The 21,933-nt window shown below is 39.0% G+C and overlaps 1 protein-coding gene across 4 annotated transcripts in view; it reads right to left on the minus strand.

Annotated features, from left to right (window-relative positions):
• grik4 (glutamate receptor, ionotropic, kainate 4) overlaps positions 1 to 21,933 on the minus strand; it is a 382,863-nt gene that overhangs the window by 188,809 nt on the left and 172,121 nt on the right. For all 4 annotated transcript variants that reach the window (XM_023961355.2, XM_023961354.2, XM_078930071.1 and 1 more), the window contains one exon: positions 20,798 to 20,931. In XM_023961355.2, the coding sequence (XP_023817123.1) occupies positions 20,798 to 20,879 (82 nt within the window). In that variant the 5' untranslated portion in view covers positions 20,880 to 20,931. The remainder of the gene's footprint in view (positions 1 to 20,797; positions 20,932 to 21,933) is intronic.

Genomic DNA, 21,933 nt, shown 5'->3' on the forward strand with positions numbered 1-21,933 from the left:
ATTTATCTGAGGATACATGAGGTTCGAAAGCATTACTAAAAAAGCTTTGATGAGAACACCAGCAGGCACAGTAGTACACTGTTTTGGCTTGTGTCCACATACATCTGAGTTTCAATAACCCTTAAAGATAATGGCTGGAGCCCATGCAATGTGATTTTAGCAGCAGAACTCAGCGGGCAATTATTCCCTCCTTCAATTTCTACCCCGGCTCATCACCTGTGTATTACTAAAGTCCTCTTTACTGCCCTCTAAAATTATGACCTGAGAGTCTTAGGGTTCTAGAGACCATATTTTGTTACAACAACACATTTAGATCATTTTCTCATGTAGGAGGTGCCACTCTGTTAGTGGAAAGATGTTTTTACAGTCAAACAGTTTTCTGCTAAACAGGAAAGAAGAGCTAACAATGTAACTGGTAGGACTCTAGGGATCTGCCTGGGTAAACACAGTGTGTTTACTGGACAGATAACAACCTGTGTCAAGAGATGGTAAGTGCATAGTGCATGTGACAATAATACATGAAGGACAACATGCAGGGGATGGAGAACCCGCATGGGAGAAACTGCTGCTGAAATGTGTTGTTGATAAGGTGAAAGATCCAGGGACACTACAAGACACAGGTGAGTGGAAGTAAAAGGTGATTCATGGTGATTCCCGGATGCTCGGTAATTTGAGATGAGGAGAAAAGGAGAAATACAAAGAGAGACAATCTTTCCCTGACCCTGAACGGTACAGGAATGGGCAATGGAGACAGCTGTAGTGAGAGGCAGAAAACCACACAGACACATGCACTAACTCACACACACCGAGACAGGGAGACCTGTCAATTGATTCAGTGTAGAGCAAGATAATAATGCAGTGGGTCGGACAATGAAAGCAGTAGCCCTATTTGTACACTCTTGGCAAGGTTTTCCGGAAGCTTTTGTTAGATCTGTCACTGTAATGCTGTTTAATTGATGCCATTAGTATGGGGGAGAAGGACCACAAGCTCATCTAAAAAGCTAGTCATTGTGTTTTCTCCAAAATTCTGCTTACATGACACCCACATGTTGACTATAGTTTACCAAGTTTTGTACCTCAGGCTTGGATAAAAGTTTAAGAATAATCAGAATCTTCTGGCCCGTGTGGCATCTTCATTTTGTCACTGAAAGGCACCAACAATAGATGTCCATAGATGTGAAATGTGTTTTGTCATAAATGAATACTTTGATAATGCAGTTAGACTTCCCTATACCAGTCATATCTGCTTAATTTAATACAACCATAAGAAAAATGACCTTACATGGGGTTCTTTCTAGATTTAAAAGCTCTGTCAAAATGCTGTGACTACATAGGCGAAGAAGATACATTAAATGAAACATACAAGGAACATTTACACTGTAGATAATCATAGCATTTTGTTTAACATGTCATGTGTGCTTCCATCTGTGGTTGCATTTACCTAGTACCTACATGGGTTCAGATCATTTTTATGGCAGTTACGTTGACAGGACAGAGAACATTCTCTGTCAATTGCTGCACTAATACAGTGACATGGATCATTGGGGGTGCCGCAGTGGTGTTATAACTCCTGCATTGAAATTATCTCAATGCAGAGAGATAATGTGATATTCTGGCACCAATGACAATCCAATATCTTCAGCACTACAATCTAACAACGATGCACACACGCACACACACAGAATGGGGTTTATACGAGTATGAATAGATTCCGGGAGTTTCCTGAAAATTACCAGCCAACCTTGATGGCATATCTGCAGCAAATGTTGGGAAATAACATTCCACAGCAGAGTAGGGCAATCCTGATATGTAAAGCTATATAGAGTTAAGCTAAGTTCTTCCAAAGACTGATGGTGCTCCATCCATTCATCCATCCATTTTCTAAACCCGCAGTATCACTCTTAGGGTCATGGGTTGTAAGAGCCTAACCAAATGCAACAACCTGGAGAGGTCGCCAACCTGTTGCAAGCCACATAATTACACACTCATACACACTCTCAGTCACATCTATAGGGACAAATATAGTAAATAATAAACCAATTAATCAAGCATGATTTTGGACTGTTGAAAAAAAATCTTGGAGAAAACCCACGGATAAGTGAGGAAAACATGCTAACTCCACACACAAAGGTCCCAGCCGGGTTTTGAATCAGGGCCTTCTCATTGTGAGGTGAAAGATTCAAGATTCAAAGGGTTTATTATCATATGCACAGTAAGAAACGGGTTTCCCTGCACAAAATAAATTCTTAATTTGCGTGCTTATGTATCCAGTCACATAGTCAGCATAATCCTGTATGCTGACAAAAGAAGAAGAGTCCTCCAGAGTGGCTGCAGCTTTGGACACATCCCAGTCTGTTGTCATGAAACAGACCTGCAATGTGCTCTCAGTCTCAGGTGTCCAGAGCTGAACCTGATGTCCGGTCTCCCCGATGAGTGGAGTGCGTCTGTAGCTGAGGAGCGGAATCTGGGGCGTTTTCTGAGAGCCAAGTTTTGGTTAAAATCAGAGTGCAGCACTCTCTTATTTCCCGCTGGGTCATCGTCCTGGCTCTTAGTTCGTCCAGTTTGTTGTCCAGAGACCGCACGTTGGCTAGCAGGAGGCTGGGTAGCGGTGGTCAAGTTGCACGGGATTTTAGCCGAGCGTGGAACCCCCCCCTCCATCTTTGAAGCACTCTCCTCGGGTCAGCTGGCTCGCAGGTGATGATGACCTGATGGCTGTGGCGGCGGTGGTCATTAGGGCGTACAATGAATTACAGATCCGCAGGTATAAATCCACTAAATCCACGCAAAAAAATAACAAAAAGCCGGCATTCTAGAGCAGTGCGAGCAAACGTGTTATTCTTGGGGGGCGCCATGTTGCCATGTTCAAGGCAACCCAGATGGTGCTCGTGTTCATTAATTGATACGTTTTCAAATTTGTCAAGATGATTTCTTCCGCCAGCATTAAATCATCTTATTATACAAAGAAAAGCAATTCTCTAAACAAGAATGATCTAGTTAGAGAAGATCTGGCAAATTTGAATTGGGTACGTGCTCAAATATTCAGCTGTGCTACTCATCCAACAAGCCCATGTCACTTGCAAACGTGGCACCAATAAACTTGTTATGCCTACTGGAAAATGTCCAAGACGTCTGCTAAAACAAAGGAACAAAAGGCAAAATATTTAGTGTTTAAACCTAAATATTCAATGAAAAAAAACTTTATTGCTTCATGGATGGAATTAAAACTATTGAGCTCTACAATAGTCAGCATCCCAGCAAACACAAGCATGCAGCAGACATCTGTTTAGCCAGAGGTGGTGTTCAAGGCAAAGGTGGCAACTCCCGCTGGCAACTTCAACGGCTGAGTGCCTGGCAACAGCTGGAAGAGGAGGGCTCTGAAGGCTGGCCAAACTCCTCACTCTGTACCGAGATCAAAGGTGAGGCATAATGGACTGAGATTGGCAGAATGAGGTTTCAAGTGTGAATTTGTAAAGATATTTTAAAACTTTTGCTGTTGCTTCCTTAAAGTTAAACATTCTTATTTAAATTGTTTCAGGCCAGATAGGGTTGGGCTGACCATAAACCAAATTTGATAAGTGATTATGTCAATAATTAAGCTGCTGAAACTTTTTCTTTTGAGATTTTACATTGGATGTAGGTTAATATCCAACAAGAAGTCTTTAGAATGAAAACAGGTGACAGGTTTCCATATTAGACTTAGCTCTACATGCTCCTGCATGCATAGAATGAACGGATCTGCAATGAGAGGCAACCAACACCAGGAGAAAGGATTGTGAAGATTAAAAAATAAAAGTAGTTGGAAAATAACTTAAAGTGAAAGCCAAACGATAAAAAGAAAACTGAAAATCATTCAACAGTATCTATAGAAATCTGCAGAGTTTTGCTTTAAGATGCAGCACAGGATCAAAATATTTAACCTGCTCCATCATACTGCGTTTTTCTGGTCTGTCTTCTCAAATAAAAGCCACACACTCAGGAGAAATGCAAAGCAGTGACAGTTTTGTTTTTGAAAATCGACCCAAAATACTTTTCATCTTGGCGTGCCATCCATTTTGTCCATACATCAAAAGCACTTTTCACATTTTTTCACATTTTCAGAGGGATTATGTTGTTGTCGCTCAGATAATTTGAACAAAAAAACAGTCTGGAATCTTACAAAGAAAAAGGCTCAGATAGAGAGCAGCTGAAGGAAAGTCTGTAGTCTCAGATGAAAAGCAGCAGCTGGTGCTTGCATTGCATGGAACACTCTACTTATCACAGTTCAACTGTGATAAGCTGTGGAGTTCAAGAGGAATTGACCGATTCGAACAGGAAGAAAAACCAACAAAAGTGGGTTTTGGGATTATTCCTGCAAACATACTTTGGATGCAGAAGTAAGAGGAGAACAAAAATAAAGAACAGAAGAGGAGAAAGAACAATAGGTCGATAAGGCTGCAGGGCCATAGCACATAGCCATATCTCATCAATACTCTAATCTCAGCCATTACTGCTGTTTCTCTGCAGTAATAAAGCCTTTCCCGTTCAAACCTAAACCCATTATGTTTCTATACCATCAGTTTGAGATGTTGCAGCTCAGTTTCAAAAGACAGTGTGCAATGCAAGAATTTTGATCCCTTTTCTGAAACTGAACAAACTCTTGGCAATAAAAGATATTCATTGGGCTTCAAAAGAACAAAGACCAAAAAAAAATGTGGGTCAATTTTCAGTCGTTTTCTGTACTCTTTGTTATAGAAAACAGTTAGCTTTTACTTAACTGTCAGAGAGAAAAAGATCTCATAAACTGCACCTCAAGTTGAGGAAATGTTTTGTTCCAAAAAAGCTAAGGGGAATAACTGTTAAGTAGTGCAGGGAATTTGATACAATTCAACATCAAAAAAGCCCCAAAAAGTTTAACAGAAGACTGACACCTACTGCAATGCAGCTTATATATCACATAGTTTACCCTCAGTGCTCAGTCTTCTCTAAATAAGAAATAAATAATAATCATCACTGTTGTTTTCTCTTTTATGAGATTGAATTAAACTAAGTTGTCTTCTGATACTTTCTTTGTCTGTGCTGCTGGGGCTGCTTTTTATCAGGAGGAATTCTTTTCCTTCTCCGTTCTCCTTGGGTTCCAACAACAGATTCATTGCTAAAAATAGCTTTGAATTACTTTGTGGAAACTTGCTTCTCAGTATGAAAAAAGCTATTCCAATAAAACTTCTTTGCCTTGGTTATAAATGTAGAATGGTTTTCCATGTGCCATCTTTTTGTGCCCTGTGTGATATCAGAAAACAGCATGGCCACAGCTCCAAACTAAAAGATTTCCATCTCCACTGTTTCAGCCCAAAACTCAGAGTTTTGTCTTTTATAGAAATTGATGGGGAAAAAATGATAAAAAGACATCTGAAAATGTTACAGTCAGTGCTGTTTTTTTCTTTCCATCTTACTCCAGCTAGTTTGCTGTTTGGCTCCAACTACACCTCATAAATTTGCACAGACTAAATCAAGCTGGCAAACAATCAGCGCATAAATGCCATGGGCCTATGATTCATTTTGAAAATAAAACTGCACAAACATACTTTAAATAATTCAAAAAAAAAAAAAGTTTAATTGACAAACCAAAAAGGGCACAAGCAAACCACTTTGGGGGCGCCAGCGTTATTTTATAAATGCAGTTGTAATTAATTTTGAAAGTCATACAATAGAATGAGACACCATGGATAAGAAAGCTATTTTTCTTCTTCTCATTAAAGATACAAATCGTTTATTTTGCTGTTTGTAGATTTTGCTGCCATACGTAGCAGAGACTGAAAGCTGAAAGAGTTTTTTAAAGACCCACTCCAATAAAAAACATGTTTTTGGTGTTTTTAACATGTTCTTCTGGCATTTTCTCATAATGGTGGATATTTATTAAAAGGTCAAGCTTTAAATTAAATCTGTGAGTATTTCTTTATTCAAATTGTTGTAAATCAAGAGCATGATTAAAAAAAAAGTTGGAAAAGGTCTGTAGCAGCGACATAGACTCCACAGTCTGCGGATGACAAGCCCCTGCCCCACTCCATTCTGATGCATCCACTTAAGAACAAATAGATCCATGTATGTCTATGTTTTCCTCGTCAGAGCTGGCCTCAGGTTAAAAACTGGACAACTGCTTAGCTCCAATGTTGCTCGCCATTTTTGGTGCACCACTAATGTTAGATTGGGGTTTTAGGGAGCTGTAAGATAACGGGAGAGAGAGGAAACAAAGGGGATGATGGGGAATAAGGGCTGGCTGACTCCATGTCAACAGTCCTGCCCACAACTCAGAGACAAATTTTATTGAACATCTGCCATGTTATGTCTGAAAGTGTTCAGATTAATTTCATGTTGGTTGCTGTTAAAGCAACGTTAATAAGAAGTGAGTTACTGCGCCTTTAAGAGCAGAAGCTCTTTGACTGCAAAAGTTGGGATAAAGATATTGGGGGGTTGGGGGTTAAAATAAAGGAGTTTTGAGCAGCAACGCGGCGTGATCCTTGTCTCGATGCAGACGCAACATTTGGCGAACGAGGATGTCTGAATTCACTTTGCCTCCACCGCCGTCTTTCTTACTGGTGCCAGGGGGTCCCGTGGGTCCGTGGGACCGATGTCTGGCGTCATTTGAGGACTATTTGCTGGCTTTGGGCCACACGGATCTGGCAGAAGCGCGAAAGTGCGCGCTTCTCCGCCATTGCCTCGGACAGTAGGGCCAACGAATCTTTGCAACGCTCACCTTATCAGATGATACGTACGCTACAGCCACGGCCGCACTGAAGTCCCATTTTTGTTCAGGGAGGAGCCGTTGGATGCATCGTTTTGAGTTTCGCCAGCGCTGTCAGCAGCCGGGTGAGACTGTTGCACATTTTGCATCGGCACTACGTGAGCTGGCAAAGCTCTGTGATTTTGGGACATTAGAGGATGGACTCATAGTCGACCAGTTAATTGAAAAAACGTCTTCAAATCAGCTGAGGGAGAGGCTGTTACTAGAATCTAACTCCATGACGTTAGCAGATGCTTTAGTGATCGGGAAACAGTTGGAATCTGCCCTGACGGAGGCGCACAGATTCGTCCGCGCTGCAGATCCGCCCGTGACGTCATCATCACCGACGCAAACCGTGACACTGCCCGCAGAGGTTTCTGATGATCTACCGATCCAGAGAGTGGACAGCAGACCCAGAAGGAGTGGGTCTCGGCGTTGTAATAACTGTGACTCCAATCAACACTCTGCTAGAGATCAGTCATGTCCTGCAAACGGGAAACGCTGCCGTAACTGCAACAAGCTGAACCATTTTGCACACTGCTGTCGCTCTTCTCCGGCGCACGCTGGCCCTTCCACTATTCCCATTAATTCAGTGCAGAGCTCCCTTCCTGCTTTCAAGCTTTGCACCAGTCGTGTGGGCACAGCCCAAATTCCACTGCTCGTAGATACAGGTGCTAAGGTATCAATTTTAAACAAATCCACTTATGATCGTTTCTTGAGCCGTGTGCGTCTGGAAGCTACAGTTAGGAATCTGTCTGGTTATGGCCATTTCCCTATCTCCAGCCTGGGTGTTGTTCGTCTCCCTGTTTGTTACAATCAACATTGTGCACCGGATGCAGAGTTCTGTATCACTCAGAGAGGAGCTAACATTATGGGCCTAGATTTGTTTCTTGCTCTTGGGTTTTCAGTGACGGATTCTAGCGGCACTTGTGTCCTGCATGTCGTCTCGTTCTGGCCAGATCGCTACCCCCAACTCTTCACAGGGCTCGGTCGCATGTCCGCCTTTGTGCACCAGCCCACTGTTGACTCGTCTGTACGCCCAGTTATCCAACCATTGCGGCGTTTTCCTCTGGCCCTTCGCGACGAAGTCGAAGCTGAGCTGGGTCGCCTAGTGGAAGAGGATCTTATTGAACCGGTTGACGCCTCACCGTGGGTGTCTAATTTGGTGGTGGCTAGGAAAAAAGGGGGTGGTCTGCGCCTTTGTGTTGACTTGTCAGATGTGAACAAAGCGATAATTCCTGATAAGTATAAGCCTGCATGGAAGAACGGAATGTTTTCAGCGAGGCCCTCAACCAAACTCTTTTGAGCATTCGAGCGACAAGGGCACTCCACCACTGGGGTGTCTCCGGCTCTGCTCATGATAGGACGCGAACTGAAACAACCCCTGGACGGTTTAGGGCACAGCCTGTCCCTCCACATGGCACTCAAGGTTTGCAGAAAGTCAGGGCCCGGGTCATAAGTTCACAGGCTCGGATGAAGAGGCAATTTGACGACACACATCGATTGCAGACCCCTTCACTAGCTGTTGGGGATTGGGTCAGAATTAAACGGGCCCACCGCCAGCACAATTTGCAGTCGTACTGGTCAGACCCTCTCCGGGTCACTCAGAAGCTGGGGTCGGTCACCTACAGACCAGAAAAAAGGACACGGTGGCACTCAAACCGTCTGCACAAAGTCCCAGCCCCGAAAACACCTATGTCATCTCCATCTTCTGCAGCAACCTTGGTTTGTCCGGCTGGGCCGAGGACCAACCGGCCTCAGGGAGGTGTGCCACTCAGGCCTGAAGCGGAAGTTCAGCCAGCACGGCCACAGAGGATAAGAGGCCCACCTATCTGGCACAGAGACTATGTGACTAGGTGATGGTGACATTGGGGTGGGAGGGTTGGAGTTTTCGTTCCAGTGAAAGGGGGGAAGAAATGTTATGTCTGAAAGTGTTCAGATTAATTTCATGTTGGTTGCTGTTAAAGCAACGTTAATAAGAAGTGAGTTACTGCGCCTTTAAGAGCAGAAGCTCTTTGACTGCAAAAGTTGGGATAAAGATGTTGCATGTGGATGCAAAGCCCTCACCGGAAGGTATTGTTGTTTCATTTAATTTATCCCACAAAACTTTGGAAAACATTTACAAGTGACTGCATTCAGGTTTGATTCGAACAGTTATTGATTACAAAATGATATGTTCCTTAGCTTTTTTGAAACAAAATCCTTTGGTTCCTTTTAATAACTCCCTAAATCAAAACTGTCGGTCAATGCAGCTGTTCAAGCCATAATCTGGAAATGTAAAACTGGTGAAAATCATTTTCAAATGTTGCTCTCGTATTCATATTGATCAAAAGTAACGCAGGTACAATGTCCTGTAACATTCAAGATTATATTTGGATTCTAACAGTGTATTTTTACCTCCTAACCAGTTGAGTCATAAATAAAAAGTAGAAACTGGTGGGAAAGAGAAAATAAATTCATGTTCAGGAGAAGTCTAATTAGCAGTCTGGACCACTACTGTTTCAACCTTAACGCTCTCCCTTTTGTAAACAACCAAACAAAACCAAACAAACAAGATTTAAGAAGTGGATGAGTTCCTAAAGCAAATCTTAAATCTGTTCTAAAATGCCCCATTTGCTATTTCATGCTTGGTTGTGAAAGGGAACAACCTGTTGTAACTTCATATTTCTTTGTCTATATCCATTAGTGGTCTCATCCTGTATACAAGGACAAAGTGCACATTACCTCTAACTGAGAATTCAGCTTGAGCCCAGAATGAGGCGAGCATTGGACTGTGGCTGTTGCCCTCTTTGATTCACTTTCTGGTTTATGTCAATACTGGATAAAGGACAAAAAATAACATGATGCAGATTGTTTGTGTGTTTAAATGTGTGTGAAAGTGTTATGTACCTCCTTTAACCTTGGTTAGTTGTTGTAGATGCACAGTGTCAGAAAACAAGGACAAAGGCTTTTGATCTGGATAAAACTGCTATTGCAACACATGAAACAACTACTTGGGTTCTTACATCCATTTTAACTTATCATTAAATTATCATTCCCATAGCTAAATCATGCTGGTGCTCGTTGTATTTAAGTCCCTCTAGCTTTTAAAAAACACAAAATGCGAACCCAATCGGCCTATGTTAAGTCAGCTGTAACAATAATCAGACACTACTGTCCGCTGAATTTGCAAGGCTCGGGATGTTTGTATTAGAGCAGGGAAGCTGGAAGTACTTAAGCTCATGAAACCCCACTTTACTGGATGATACAAGTTTTTTTTTTTATCAAAGAGGGAGCTGGCAAAATGGTTTACCTTAACTAAATGTTAAGTTTGTAGAAGTAACACCTTTGAGGACCTGTGATGGACTGTTGGACCATTCAGAGTGGACCACATCTTTGTCCAACAGTGGCTGGGATAGGCTCCAGCAATGCACTGACACCAAAGGGCATTTAGTGGGTTTGGAAATTGGATGGATTGATGGTAACACCTTTACAAAAAGAAAAAAAAAATCAATTTCTTGTTTGGTAGCTCCACAATGGGATAGTTTTGTTTAGTTAATCAACAGGTGATCCATAATTAAGATTACTGCCATTGTTTTCATCAAGTTGTTTCTTTCACTGACAGCTACAAACCAGTTAGACCTGTAATTTCAATTTCCCTCTGTTATACTGCCCTTCACGATGGCCTTGGAATTTTTTTCTTGTGTATTTGTTTTTTTCTGTGCCTATATTCATTTTGCTGCATTTCTCTGTGTAAAAGAATGTGAACAACAAACCAAAAATTTAAGACAATACAGGAGTTCACAAGATGATTTGTGGGCTTCACGGTGGACCCGTGGTTTGCGCTCTTGCCTCACAGCGAGAAGGCCCTGGTTAAAATCCTGGCGGGGACCTTTCTGTGTGGAGTTTCCATGTTTTTCCTTGTGTGTGAGTTTTATCCAGGCTCTCTGGCGTCCTTATACAATCCAACAACATGCTTCATATTACCCTAAATTGCCCCTAGGTGTATGTGTGTGCGTGAGTGTGTGGGCATGGAACATACTTGCAATCTGTTAAACCCCCCTTAGCCCAATAACAGCTGGGTTGGCTCCAACAGCCCAAAAGGGATAAAGCATTTTCTGAAGATGGATGGATGGATGAATGGATTGATGGATATCCTTATCAGCCTTTAAACACTGAATGAATAGAACTAGTGCAAACAAACAGACATTTTTCTGATACTGACCAAATAAATGCTTTTTAATTGGCCAATGTCTGAAATACAGAGTAGAACACACAAACATTATTTTAGGACTAACTGTTATTTCCCATATCTTGTTGGTGACACACCACATGTTTTCCATAAAATCTTATTAAAGTTTCATTGCCCCTCCAAATCTACCGTGGCTTTTTAATATATCGGGATATCTGTATTGTTCAAGAAAATGTGACTTGAAAACCAAACAATACAATTTTAAAGCATTTCTTATGAGGGAAAGTCCTAGCCATTCTGCTTGACCTTAGCACCAACAACTGGGCAGTTGGGCCTGATGACATTTGATAATGCTTATTTCCTAAGGTAACTAATACTGAACCTGAGTGGTTTTTAACAAAAAGCAGTATAGCCAGATATCCAAATGCATATACCCATAGTAACAACAGACTACACTTACTTTGAAGATAAATCTATCATTACTCTGATTACGAGAACTGCTTGACTGTGTGTTTAGTTTTAGAATCAGATTTAAACTATTTTTGTTTAAACTGCTTTAAATCCTTTAAATGATACTAGTTAATAGACAACCCACTAAATAAAAATGAAAGGACCAAACTTGTATTTAAAGAACAAAACATGTTATTTTTGTCTTCATCAGTAAATTTAGGAAGGATATCACTTAATAACCATAAGCTTAAAGAAAAATCTTGCCATTAAAACCTTCTGGAACACTATGCAATTACTGGTAATTTGACTCTTATTCTTGTCTTTTTGTCTTGAAAAGAAATGTTTTAGTCATGAGTTCAGATATACAACAGCAGTGCTGCAATCTGAGTATGAAAGCGTATTTGCACAAGTCTAACAATCAGTTCACAGAAGGAGAGGTTTAATGGCTGTGCAGCTCAGCAGGAAAATGCATGCGTTTGTTTATGTTCATGCATTGCAGACAACTGATGCTGTGTGTTTCTGCCCTAATCAAAACAAAAAGCTGTTTTTCCCCACTAACTGCCAACAGATTGACTACAGGACCAAAAGCAAAGCTTTATCAACACTTTTGATGGAAAAAAAAATAAAACTTTATGCAGAAAGGCATAAGTGGAAACATTGGCACAAGTTTACAGAGCTTACACGGTAAGCCTTGGCAACAGGAATTTGGTGGCTTTGTGACTGGCGCAGGGGTTGTGGTCACATGCTGCAGATGGAAGACTGTTCAGGACAGGCTCAATACCATCACAATCAATATTGAGCCGGCATCAATCATGTCTAATCAAATCATGTCATTTAATTTTGTTTAAAAAGATCCTGCTGTATAACTGTGACCCTAATAGAGGAGGACAGCCAACATCTGTAGTGCCATGAAAACTGTTCAAGACAGGAAGTGGATGTGTTTGTGCGGGATAAGTGGCAGAGATGTGGGATGCAAATTTGGGATAAATTAAAGATAAACAGTGCAAAACAAATCTTTGCTTCTATCTGAAGTGATTTCAAGGAAAACTAAACACTAGGAAATTCAGATTATGCTTTAATACACAGCAAGGAAGCTTCAAAAGGCAGTATGTTTGGCAAATGTTTTGGTCAGTAAGCTCACATGGCATTTAAAAAAAAGAGAAGTCATAAAATGCATTTAAACATGCTAACTAATCTAAAATCAAAGTAAATAGAACTTGTCTTGGTCTGATTTACACATGAGAAAGACAGCTGAATTTTGTTTTTGCTAAACATTTGTGTTTAGCTGGATGCAACGGTTAATCTTTTTCTTCTTCAAAAGACAGCAGCGAAATCAAGGAATAGAGTAAAACCATTGACATTTATAATATGCTCAAACTGGTTTTAAAAATTTCTAATTCACTGCTGGACATAAGCCAGTTTGGCTTCTTGGTAAAGTGCTCCATCTCTTTGTTAAGTGGCATGATGGGTCAATAGAAAAAAGACAAATAGTGAGAATCTCATTGGGGACATATTGCTACCTGTCGTAGTGCAGTCAGACATATGGTCAATAAATCGACTTACTTTCCTATCTAGACTAGGACAAGGACAGCAGTCCAATTAAATGCCTGAGCTATAACCATGGTTCAAATGTTAGTGGCATGGAGTGGTTGGTTCTGGGATTGTGCAAACAAACTGCTGAATCTGTCTTTCTGCCTGTCTTATTACAAAGCCTAAACTCGTCCCAGACTAATGAAAACAGTTATGGTACGTGTGACGCGTTCAAGGATACGCTGAATGTGATTTCATGCGTTTTTAGCATATGGTGTTCACACAGGTCTGTCGCTACCCAATCCTAAGGCATGTATTCACAGTTGGAAGAGGCAGGGTGCAAAATAAGGAAGCAGTGCAAATCTCATGAACCTTGCTCCAGACTTTTTCTTTCACAGCTCAATTCCAATAAATATTAAACTTGGTGTCACGAAATTTCTGCTGAGAACAAACCACAGTTATTCATTTCTCCTTCATGATCAATTTTCAAATGGTTGGCTATTCCATGTTTTGAAAAGAATGCTATCTATACGTCACTATAACTAAACCCCAGTCCCTGATAGGTCAAAGATCAACTCATTTACCTTTTAACGCATACTCTTTGCTGTGGGTTTTGTACGCAGAGCCTGAAAACCAACTTAAAAACTTGCGTCTTTTGGAATGCAGGAGCTCAAAACACGCATTTACGTGTGCTTAAATAGACTTTTCACTGAAAGCCAATGCTTGAAAACGAGCCTGATGAGAGCGTATCATCAAACCACCTAGAAACCCAGATATTCATAGATTATAAATGGTAACTGCTGCTATGACATGAATAAAAGTTAAAATGGCAATGTCCTTCAAAGTGTTTTCAACAGGGATTCGACATAAATGCTTGCTACATTCTTGTTACAACTGTGCAATATTAGTGTAGCATTTAAAAAAAAGAATACAGAGGTGTCCAACACTGTTGTACATTTTGGAGTAGACACATAAGTTAATTTATATGTATGTGGTGTCTTTCATGTGCAAGTTGTATTTTATGTGTATTTTTCTAGGTTCACAAATAAATATTGGGAAGTGTTTATAGTCAAATATTATTTTTTTGTAAAGCTGGAAAGCATTGATTAAAGAGTTACTTTTATTTATTTAGAACTTTCTTCTGACTTGAAAATGCTAGCTTACAGCCCCCCCACAACCCTAATCTAACATTAGCAGTATGACAAAAATGGCGAGCAACATTGGAGCTATTCAGTCGTACATGCCAAAAAGGTAATAAGATGAACAATCTCAGCTTTCATTTAGGTTTTGTTTAAACTGCTTTTGTAGAAGTGCAGAAGATCAGAATATTTACCAGGTTTATGACTCTTTTTAAGCTTGACTGTTTTTGTGCAAAGTTTTGCATGAAGGCATGTCTAAATAAATTAAACTTTTGTAGTGTGTGTACATGATTATCGGTGTGTTTGGGTTTTGTTATCATGAATGCACATTTCACAAAAATGCAACTGTTGAGGATTGTAAATTGTTTTTTGTCAGTTATGTTATGGTTTTGGGTCATGTTCTGTTTTGAATTGTTCCTCAGCTAGACCAGTTTCAGGTTTGTCATGAATACAGCTGTCTTCATTTCACTTATTAACCTCAGTCTGTTTAAGTGTTTAAGGTTTTCAGTTCTTTTTTGTCAGGTCATCTGTTCTGTTCTGTCATGTCACCTTTTTGTTGATCCATGGGTTTTGTCTTTTTCAAGTTTATTTATTAAATGTCTAAGTTTCCGTCACCAAGCCTGGTCTCCTGCATTTTTGGTGCGTACACCACCACTCCCTGATAGTGACTGTATGTATATAAATATATCCCAAAGATATTTACTCTCTTATGTCTTCTGTTGATTACTTTTATTGTCCTCTATATTTTTTTGATTCAATTTGTTTACTTCTCTTTTCTTTCTTCCTTTGCTTTTTTTGTTCCATCAACCTAAATGAAAGAACTTTAAACTGTGTTTAAGAGGAATGCAAATGAAGTTGCAGAGCCCTCTTTCAACCACAAGTTATTCCACAAGTGACGATTGCAGGGGTCACTAGTCTATACAAATCTATCCGTTTTGGGGTTTGTGTAAATATACAACTGGAGCTTCCAATTAGGAACATAGTTAACCTTTATTTTAACAGAGAAACATGTTAATCACAGAAGGAATGTAATTAGCTTACATTTTTTTCTGTTGGACAGAAAAAAAGACAAAGAAATATTTTTCTTTTTGACATGAACAACATTTCTTCCACAAATGCCATCCTGCAGCATGAAATGTGAATATGAAGTGCAGATGCACATTTGAAAATGAGCAGACTCATTTGAATTTGTCTCTGTTAACTCCACTGAGGATATATTGATTGAGGACATTGAGTTTTGTGTGTAAATAGGGTTTGTTATTGAAACTAAGCACACACACGTGTCTATGTTTGGGTAAGACTTATATGATTTACTGCTTAATTTATGCAGTACACTGGAGGAAAGAAGTGTGCATAATTGCATAACATCGCTCCTATCTGCCATTGCTGCCATTAACAAAACGACCGATCCCAGCACCTGCCCTGGTAATTAAAACCTCAGAGATTAATCATAAACTCTCCTTGTTTCAGCCTCGGGGTGATATTTGTTTCAGGACTCCATTCTGCGCTGTAAACACAGGAACACACTTTTAATGCCCAGTGGCACAGATTCTGGTTTTAAAATCATGGTTTCATACGTCTTCATTATCTTTCTGAAATCTCACTAAGTTAGAAAAAAATAGACAGATGGTCACCTACAAAGAGATGCTGCTCAAAATAGCCCTCTGACCACAGCTCCATGAGTCCACACATGAATCACAGAGCAATTAATTGCTCTTTATCCTCTGAGCTTATTTGTTTTTAACCAAACATTAGGCCAACACTAAAAAGTTAAGCACAATGACAACACCAGAACAGTGGTCATCAACAAAAACAACAACAGCTCTTCTTGTTTGTCATTTAACTGCAACAAGCTTTTTTTTGGGGGGGGCAAACTGGGAGAAATTGCACTCGAGTTTAAAATACCAAAAAAGACAAAAACAACAAACAAAAAAAAGCTCATTAGAAAACACCTTTTTCAGTTCAACAAGTTCCAAAGTGTTTTTCTTAAATCCTAATAAAGAGCAGCTTTGTTGGTCCCTTAGAAGGAATCCATGGAGGATTGCATGGGTCACTGCAAAACAAGAGCTAGAAGTGCTCATTGGAAAATGACAGAACGGCTGTTAAAGAGTAGAACGGATGCCATGCTGGCATCTGTTACACACAAGTACCTTTCAATCCTTAACACTTTGGCCTCAGATAATGTAAACGATCTGCCTCGTCACCCGGATGGGAGAAAGAAGGCAAGTTCTGAAATATTTAGTTTTTTAGAATTGTTTTCTTTTTTTTTTTTATTTAAAACATAGTATTCTAGTAATGACATTTATTCAGTTGTTAACCATAAATAGTTCATCACCCCCTAAAGCTGATGCGTAATCTTGGCATCTTCATTTTTATTCTAAGATTTAGGGTTGTTTTTTTTGTGTCATACAAGATTTACTGTTTAACAGGGGCATCAAACTCCAGGCCTTTTCCAAAAATCTTGCCTCATTTGCAGCTGATTACCTGGATCAGGTGTGTTTGGCCAATAAGGAGCTTCAATACCAGGCTGGTTGGAAAACATGTAGGACTTCAAAGCCTGGATTCTGACAGCCCCGGTTTAGAATCACAGTGGTTATGTTCAAAGTTTCCTAAAATCTGTTAAAATATGTTCTTAAAATATCAATATTGAAACTTATTTCACAGAATTTTACATTGTATTTACTATGGAATACCTGGAACACTTTGAAGTAATTGTTTTTTGTCATCGGGAAAAGTAAGAGAAAAGAATCATTGACCAAATGCGATTCATCTCCACAATTCCAACAGTTGTGATATTTAAAAATAATTGATTAGATTTTACATTTTTAAACAACTTTTACCAAAATAATCTGGTTCACTTTTAACAATATATACAAGTTCAGAAAAGCTGGCCGGAATCAGTAAAAATGAGGGCAGAGTGAACCTGACTGGAGGCAAGGGCACAATGACTCAGCCGCAGTGGCTCTAGCAGCCACCCTTAATAAGTCACTGTGAGTGCAGGACTGAGGTTTGACAGTATGGGGCTGCTGACTTGTGGGTATTACCTCAGCGGGGCTAATTACACTATTAGAGTCTGTCTGTTGGCTTCAATTCTGCTGACCAGTATGTACAAAAACAAGCCAACACACAATCTCAGCCTCTATAGAGTTTGTTTGAAAAAAAATGAAAGAAAAACATCTTTGGGGTTCATGGCAATAAGATTGCGCTTTTTTATGAAAAATATATTTCGTATTTCAAATCACACGAGAAGTGCTGCTTTAGTTTAACAACAATATATTGTTTTTGGATGGAAGATTGCCATTAAATTGACAAACCACATCTTTAATAAGCCGTGCACTTACAAAATGCACTAAATATACACATCAACTAACTAATACTTGATATTTACCAAAAGTGTGACTCTCAAAAATGCCAGCAAGGCCTGTCCCAAAGGAACACTTATCAACCTCAACTTCTTACAGATAAAGTGAGGTCAAACGAATTTAGCCCACCAAGGATCTGCTATGCTACTGAGAGTGGAAAAAGGGAGCAAAAGATGCACATAGATTTGTCTGACTTCTACCTGTGGAGACAGTCAGGGTCAGAAAGCTGTGCAGGAAGTTTTTTCTTCATGTAATACAAAAACTAATACTTTGGTTTGACAGGAAGTTAAGATGTCTGGAAAAAGTAAAAGGATTCAAAACTCGACATACTAGACCAGCACTCTACTACATACTTACTAAAAACAAATAATGTAACAACGTTTTTATTATTTTCTTTACATTAGAAATCACATGGTACTGAATTTTAATGCCAAACAAATTATGAAAGATTACAAAAATCAGAAAAACACTAATCCTTACAATAAAACACGATAAAACACAATAAAACATAGTTAAACACAGAAAATAAAAACCAATTAAAAAAAATGCAATTTTAAAAAGATAGGTTTTTAGCTGTTTTTTAAAAGAAAACACTGAGTCCGCGGATCTGAGGCTGAGAGAAAGGGAGTTCCAGAGGGATGGAGCCACTGCTGCAATATTAATAACTATAGTAATAAATTATGAAAAATAAATTAAAACCTACTATGCATGAGTAGCTAACAATTGCTTCTGATATCATAATATGCATATTAGATTAGAAAGGTTTTTTTTCTTGATGACATGTACAGTTTGTTCATCATAAGTGTTGTCACTACAGTAAATTTGCCTAAAGTAAAAAAGGACTATGTACACTGAAAGAAATGCAGTGTTAATCAAGATGCCGATACAATAATGCCGTATGATGCAATGATCCTGTAAAAAACAAGAAAAAAAAGAAAACTTCATAATTCAAGTTCCTGCTTTTGAAAAAAAATTAAAATTTTTGTTTTGTTTGTGTTTTCATTTTTTACTTTACTGACTTCTATGCTTCTCTCTTCTGTCTTTACGAGTACAGGTCAAACCTTAAGTTTGTGAAACTTTGTGGGGTAAAAAATTAAAGCAGAAGTAATGGTAAAATATTACTTGTGTTAGTTCCAGCCTTAATTGACAATAAATAAATAAATAAAAGCAAAACTGATATTTTAAACAAAAGACAAAGGAATATTACAAGATTGCATCTATTTAGCACTGTCAATCTTTAAAACATTTAACCTGGTTTATAAACTAAACTACGTGTCTTCAATGCAATGTTGAGACACACACAGACAGAAATGTAAAGGTATTTGCTGTAAATCCAAATATTGCTCACATCCGTGTTTATGAAGCTAGAAGCTAGGAGCTTTGTCTGGTAGGCAAAGCAGCAATCCGTGTTTATGAATAACTTATGACGTAAATAATTACTTCGCTCGCACGTATTAATTGATGCATCGGAACAGAATATTATTTTGTAGGAACAAGATCCTATTTCGTTCGCACAACTTAATTATTTCGAGGGAACGAAATAGTATTTCGTGGGAACAGAATATTATTTCGTGGGAACGGATTATTAATTTGTGGGAACAAAATATTAAATTGTGGGAACTAAATATATTTAATTTTTTCCATGTCAGGACACTGGCTCTGTACTAAACAACCGTTTAAATGGTGAATGTAAGATTAGAAAGCCTTAATTTCCTACAAAACCCTGCTTCATAATTTTTTTTTTTTTTTTTTTTTTGTGTGTGAATTCAAAATGAACTAGACAGTTTCTGGATTGAAGAAAAGAGATGTTTTTTTCCCCCCCGATAGAGATAATTGTGTTGGTCTAACTCTTTTCTACAGCTTTCAAAGCTTTATTAACACAAAACAGCCACAAACTGCAACAGTCATTATGTGAACGAGAATCTTTATTTTTCTACACATTAGTGGTTGTAACAGTGCATAAGATATGATGCTCTCAGATAAATACAACTTGATTACTTGCTAAATAACTATACTTCTATAAAATTTTGTACGAAACAGGCTGTGTGAGCATGGTGACAAGATTAACTAACACGTGCCACCTCATTAACAAACAGTAGTCCATTTTAGGCCATAGTTTTGTGTCCTCAACAGATATGGCAACAATAACGGGCCCTCATTTCACCTAAACAGAGCTTAGAAGGAGGAGAGACACCATTATTGGAACTGATACATTAATAAAAGGCCAGACAGTGACATTATGCCTTCCAGACTGGACTCGGGAGACACATGTTAAATACCATCTCCAGGAGCGCAAATGGCAGGGACTTTGTGGCGACATTAGGGAGTATGTCTTTGTTTCTGTGCTTCTCTTCACTTTGAAATGTCCGTGTGGGAGTCTGTACCTGTGCCTTGAACTGAAAGTACACCAGCAAGAAGAAAATGCTGCTGTGTGCAGACCACAACAGAGGAAGAGGAAAGGAACACAGGCCATGCACATAATTATCCATCAGTGATTCGACACAAGCAAAACAAACCATTGCTGCTGTAGAATTGCCATCAATAGGTTTGGATCAAAGCTAATGCACACAGGGTTCTGCTGTGGCAGTAAAACCAGATTGAAAAACCTGTGTGAGGCAAAATAAGTTACTCAAAAACAATAAATATTGATATTCTCTAAAGATAACCATCTTGTTTTTAGCCAACATCTGAAATACTGGCAGAATAAAAAGACCCTTTCTCTTGAAATAGCAGGGATTTGCACACATTTTTCGACAGATTATTTTTGTCAGGTTAAATATTTCACAATTTAAACTAAGTCATAAAAGACAAGCTAGTCCGTATTCCCCAAAACAAGGAAAGTCTTAACTGAAAGAAAGAATGGAACTAAAATCAGCTCAAGGGTTACGTGTTTGCTTGGGTCTGGGAGATCATGGGCTCAAATCCATACCAAAGGCATAAAAATTGGACCTGATGGCTCCCTGCTGGACACTCAGCATTAAGGATTAAATCGGGGGGTGTAAATCATTTAAGTTTTCAAACCGGGTTGTGACTCTAGCTCACAGACACCCCCAGCCTCAGCAAGTTTTGGACATTTTTGTGTTTGTCAGTTGAACACAACCATGTTAAAATTATCTTAATCTCTGAATTGAATTTGACACAAACTCCAAAGGCTCCAATTCCACTAAGGTGAACAATTTGACTTATGGGGCGGTCTACTTTTCATGGATTTACTATTATTTGATACAATTATCGTTACACAATGTCAAAACAATATCAAACAAGCAAAGACAAAATGAAAAGGTGCACTGGTGTAAAGCCAAATAGCAAAGGTAAAAAAAAAACATCCTGGACAGAGACCTCATAAAAATAAGATCTAGAATCTCATAGTTTATGTGTTGAGATGTACCTATTCTGAAGGACAGTGGGCCACCAGACGTGCTTCTCACCAACATGGCTAAGAAGAGCAGAAGCGCCCAGGCTGTGAGCATCTTCTATGACTCCTCATGGGTCCTGCCCCGGGTGTGCCCCTGTCACAGCCACCTGTAAAGTACACAGATGAAGTTATTTACATTTGTTCAGCAGTGACACTAAGAAAAACAATAAAAGCACACGTCTAATCCACAGAGATACATTCTTAATTTTTTCTTTTTTTTCTCTATAGATTTCTTTACTTGCATGGTCAAGATTCCCTTTCAGTGTCTGTACTGCAGAGTAATTTTATTTGCATGAGCATGTTATTTATTAGGATTATAATTACTGTAATTGTTTTATTTAATTACAAATATCAGTCACACAATTGAGGTTTAAATAATAACCTTGATTTGCATGGAATGAAAGACATATTCCAGTTAATAACGTTTCCCTTGTGGAGACACAATCAAAGTATTGTCAGACTATTAGTGCTAATGCCAAATACGTATACCTAACGTAAAATACAAAGGCTGTATACTTCATAAAAACAAGCTTATTTATACACAGTGATTAGATTTAAAAGTCTGATAGACCTTGTTCAGGGTATAACGGTTTCACTGACAATAAACCTAATAGATTTGTGCGGCAGAGCAAAATTTCCCATTCCATAATTTCCTAAATGGGCATTATTAGATCAAGACATGTTGTCTGTAGGCCACTGGAGTTAATTAGATTTTTGTTGATTTTCAGTTAAGTATCCTGATCTGGAATTGGATGTTCTTTGACATGAACCATTATGTTGCTGAAAGCGACCAGAAGGAAATTGGTGCATTAAGTTCATAAGAAGGAAGATATGATCAAGGTAGCAGGGAGTATAAACTATTCCCAAGCAACAACACATTTTCCCCTAAAAATCTGGTTTTCAGACAGGACAAGATCCTGTTTCATCTTGGTTTGGTTAGCTTCCAAAGAAAATAGTTCTCAAAGAAATGCAAAACCTACTACTACTAGTTATAGTTTTACAGTGATTTGCTGTTCACTTTTTTTTCCAGCTGTAGCGTCATCAGATCACAGCTTTTTTAACAAGCATAAGGAATTGCTGGGACATACAATTCAGAAAACAAAACGATA

The sequence above is a fragment of the Oryzias latipes genome, chromosome 13 (genome assembly GCF_053564925.1).
Source record: "Oryzias latipes strain Hd-rR chromosome 13, Olatipes_Hd-rR_3.1".
NCBI lineage: Eukaryota > Metazoa > Chordata > Actinopteri > Beloniformes > Adrianichthyidae > Oryzias > Oryzias latipes.